At 32.5% G+C, this 3,814-nt stretch overlaps 1 protein-coding gene across 1 annotated transcript; it reads right to left on the reverse strand.

Annotated features, from left to right (window-relative positions):
* Positions 1-559: 559 nt before the first annotated feature.
* Positions 560-3,320, reverse strand: LOC131060911 (transcription factor KUA1). The gene is made up of 3 exons (XM_057994349.2): positions 2,901-3,320; positions 1,272-1,495; positions 560-1,075 (listed from the first exon to the last, which is right to left on the reverse strand). Exons 1-3 carry the CDS (start codon positions 3,073-3,075, stop codon positions 878-880), a joined length of 597 nt encoding a protein of 198 aa, XP_057850332.2. The 5' UTR covers positions 3,076-3,320; the 3' UTR covers positions 560-877.
* Positions 3,321-3,814: the final 494 nt, after the last annotated feature.

Below are 3,814 nucleotides of genomic sequence, written 5' to 3' on the forward strand. Positions count from 1 at the left end.
TACATATTAAAATCTATTTATTATTATTATGAATGGTTCATTTAGAACGTATTAGACATAAAATTGACCATCAAATACAAGGTTGAACCTATTTAAATTTAAACCCCACTTAAGTTGCAAATAGAGTAACAAACTAAATGAGCTTGATTGTGAGGGAAATTCTTGGCTAAGTGCATTGACACTAGAGTAATACTTTGTCAAATATAAATTGATGAAAATTAAACTTGGCAATTGAATCCCTATAAATTACATACTTATTGTTGTATTTAAGATATAAAAAGGTTTTTGGTGTAGTAATTCCATGATAATTGGTCAATTATCATGCTTTTACATGACCAATTACAGCTAGTAATTTATTTTCAAAATAGAGTGTTTCCACATAAGTTATTGTGAACTTGCTCTACTTAAACATTATTTGATTCAATGATAAAACAATGAATAATAATTTTACACTTCGTCTAGAAAAATAATATATTAACCAAAATTTACCTTTGACAATCAAACCAAACAATAATTAAGAATAAGAAGTGAAGAGCCATTATGATCATATTATTTGTTGTCTACAGGAATCATGTAGATATTGAGGGTTATTTTAAACTTTGAAGGTGAGCAACAAAAAATTTACTGTACTATAATTTCAACCAGAGACCAGCTCCATTTTGAAAAAAACACAGTGGTACATCCTTATGACATATGGGTGTAATCTTTTCACTTGTGAAATTATTGGGAATACCATGTATAATCAATGCTTTTTAATGTACAGTCAAAATATGAAGCATTCGGAAAATTCAGTCTCGATGAATCTTCTCTAACCAGAATTTTCTAATAGAAGGCCAATGGAGGTCTTTATTTATGGATTAAATCAAATACCACAAGCCTAACTTCTCTCGCACCGTTTCATATTAATGCTTCCATTGTGGCACCAGTCAAGTTTAACACTCAGATTCAGCCCATTATTGTTTTCTTCAATTCTTCCAGCTGTGGACTTTGCCTTCATGTTGGTCTGCAGATCTATGCTTTTCCTCCATGTCCTGGGTGGCCAAATGGGCAACATTGTTGAACTTGGACTTCCATCCTGAAAAGTACCACCACCATCTCAATTCGCAAGAATATTTGTAGGTTTTCAACATAAAATATAACACAATCAAAACTCAAAATCTATAAACATTAGTATCATGAACTGAACTAAAAATCTATGCATAATGATATCATGAATTGTTAAACATTAAATGATCCTGAACGAAAGGTTTTGAGTGCAATATTACTGTTACCTTTTGATAATTATAATCATTGCGGCATATATCCAGTAGGCTAGAGCGACGTCTTTTTTGGGTGGCATGTTTCTGCCTAAGAAAATACTTCTGAGCATGGCTGGCCACCTGAGCGGCTGTTCTGGTGGTGACAAAGGTCGTGGATATGCCTCTCCAATGACCTCTTCCCAATTTTTCAAGTCCCACCAGAAATAATCTGTGCTCTGCCTCAGTCCATGGGACTCCTGCAAACATGCCCCACTGGTTCCATTGTCAAACATGATCATACGATAGGAAATTTCTACAGTTCATGATTGAAAAGTTTATGGATTAGATTATATAAATTTATTTTAATTTTGAGCATTTCCGGATTACATTTCTGCATGTTCTTTACGATATGAAATTTGTACAGTTCATGATTGAAAAGTTTATGGATTAGATTATATAAATTTATTTTAATCTTGAGTGTTTCCTGATTAGATTGTGTATGATTTTTTCATCAACGTTTCGGATCACATTTCTGCATGCTCTCTATTTGTCATCCTGATGATGGATCAAGGAGTGTGATCCGAAACATTGATAAAAAAACTCATACACAATCTAATCTGGAAACACTCAAGATTAATATCTCATGGATTGTGGAAACTTGATGTCTACTAGATTTATTTTTTTATCCATGTTTTAGATCACATTTGGTAATTTATCATTAGTAAACATGATCACAGCATGAAGTTTTTCATAATTCATTGTTATTGATTATAAATTTTTTGGGTTAGATTATCTAAATTTATTTTTTGATGGGTGTTTCTTGTTACATTTTATTACCATCAGCAAACATGATTACACATGAAATTTTCACAAGTTATGATTATAGCTTGTAAATTTTTTGGATTAGATTAGGTAAATTTATTTTTTCATGATGTTTCAGATCACACTTCATGACTAATCATCAGGATTGGATAGTTAAAAGAAAACAAGTGAGTGTGATCCAAAATCTCAATGACATAATTAAGTTTACATGATCCAATTCAAAAATTAAGTTTACACAATCTAATCCAGAAATTTTGCAAGCTATATATGATTAGACTAAAATAAATTTACATGATCTAATCCAAAAAAAATCTTTGATGCTATAATTATATTTGTAAAGCTATGACTATTTTTTGTGGTAGAGACAAGTTTTGGAGCACAGGAACTATTTTTTTTCTTGTTAATCCCACACTTTTTATATCAAATTTAGATCAATGTTATCGAATTTTCACAATTCATGTTATTATCTAATATGTTTCTCGATTAAATGTGTATCACTTAATGCTATGAGATTTTCACAATCCATGCTGTATTCTCATTATTTTTTCTAGATTCGATTGTGTTTAAACTTTTTATCATCAACGTTTCAAATCACACTCCGTGATTCATCATCAGGATGTAACAAGGAATTCCAAGAAGATGAATCACGAAGTGTGATTCAAAACATTGACGATAAAAAATTCAAACACAATCGAATCCAGAAAAAATATGAGAATGTGTATCACTTTTTTATCATCAAATGTTTCGAATGAAAAATCTAAATCTAGATAAAAATAATTCTAAACGTTTGTAGCCATTGAGGAAGAGAGGAGAGTTCCAAGCAAGTGTAAATATGGATACCTTTCTTTCTGGGTGGAGGCGTGGAAAAACTGTGTAAAAATCCATCGCTCACATATTCCTTAAACATCTCATCTGGTTGTGAATTATAACAGAAATTTTGCGTGCCAGAGCTCTTCTTTATGGTTACCCCGAACAGCTTAACAACTCCATCGTGGATTTCTCTTGCTTTCTCCATCACTACCCACAATCTGTTGCCCTAAACAGTTTGAGATCTACCCAGAAGTGTCAGTCAAAGGCACAGAATTTGATGATGTCAAATTACAAGGCTGAACTGAGAGTTTGAAGTGAAAAAATGGAAAGAATAATGAAGAAAATGGACAGAATAGGCTTCATATGCTTGGCTCCATGCCCTCTCCGATTACTAAGTGCGGAGCCTGCAGTTTGGAGAATAGGGATTCTGAATTTTCTTTTGTCGCCTCGAAAAAGATGAGCGCAAAACAGGGTAGAGATGATGTTGACAGGCTACAGACGACATACACTTGATATGTCTGAATCCGGCAGATTTTGCTAGGTTCACACCAGTTTCTTTTCACGGGTCAGGAAACATGGGTATTTGCTTGTTCATCTTCATTTTTCACGGTTCACACCATGGTTCCATGTACGGAGTTAAAATATTTTCTTTTCTTTCACAAGTAAACTCTGAGCTAGTGTGTGTTCATGGGCTGGCTCCCATTTAGTTTTAGTGAACTGGCATGTAGGTTTAAAGTGGTTTTAGATCTAGAAGCAATGGGTTTTTTAAGGGTGCTAAACCATTGTATTAATAGAAAATTATATCAGTAATATGTAGGATGTAATTATCAAAGAGATTAAGATTAATTTGTTTTCATATTAGAGATTAAGCTCAGTTTATTTTAAGGAATTCTTAGCATTTATAAACTTACTTTAGTGCTCTCATATGTAGTAGGTTCATGTAT

The sequence above is a fragment of the Cryptomeria japonica genome, chromosome 5 (genome assembly GCF_030272615.1).
Source record: "Cryptomeria japonica chromosome 5, Sugi_1.0, whole genome shotgun sequence".
Lineage (NCBI taxonomy): Eukaryota > Viridiplantae > Streptophyta > Pinopsida > Cupressales > Cupressaceae > Cryptomeria > Cryptomeria japonica.

Bases quoted from the DNA above. Each gene is read 5' to 3' on its own strand.
- LOC131060911 (XM_057994349.2), bottom strand. From the start codon at position 3,075: ATGGAGAAAGCAAGAGAAATCCACGATGGAGTTGTTAAGCTGTTCGGG. The intron at 1,496-2,900 runs GTATCCATATTT...GCATGTTTGCAG, and splicing joins GCCTCCACCCAGAAAGAAAG to GAGTCCCATGGACTGAGGCA. The intron at 1,076-1,271 runs GTAACAGTAATA...GGTACTTTTCAG, and splicing joins ATGATTATAATTATCAAAAG to GATGGAAGTCCAAGTTCAAC.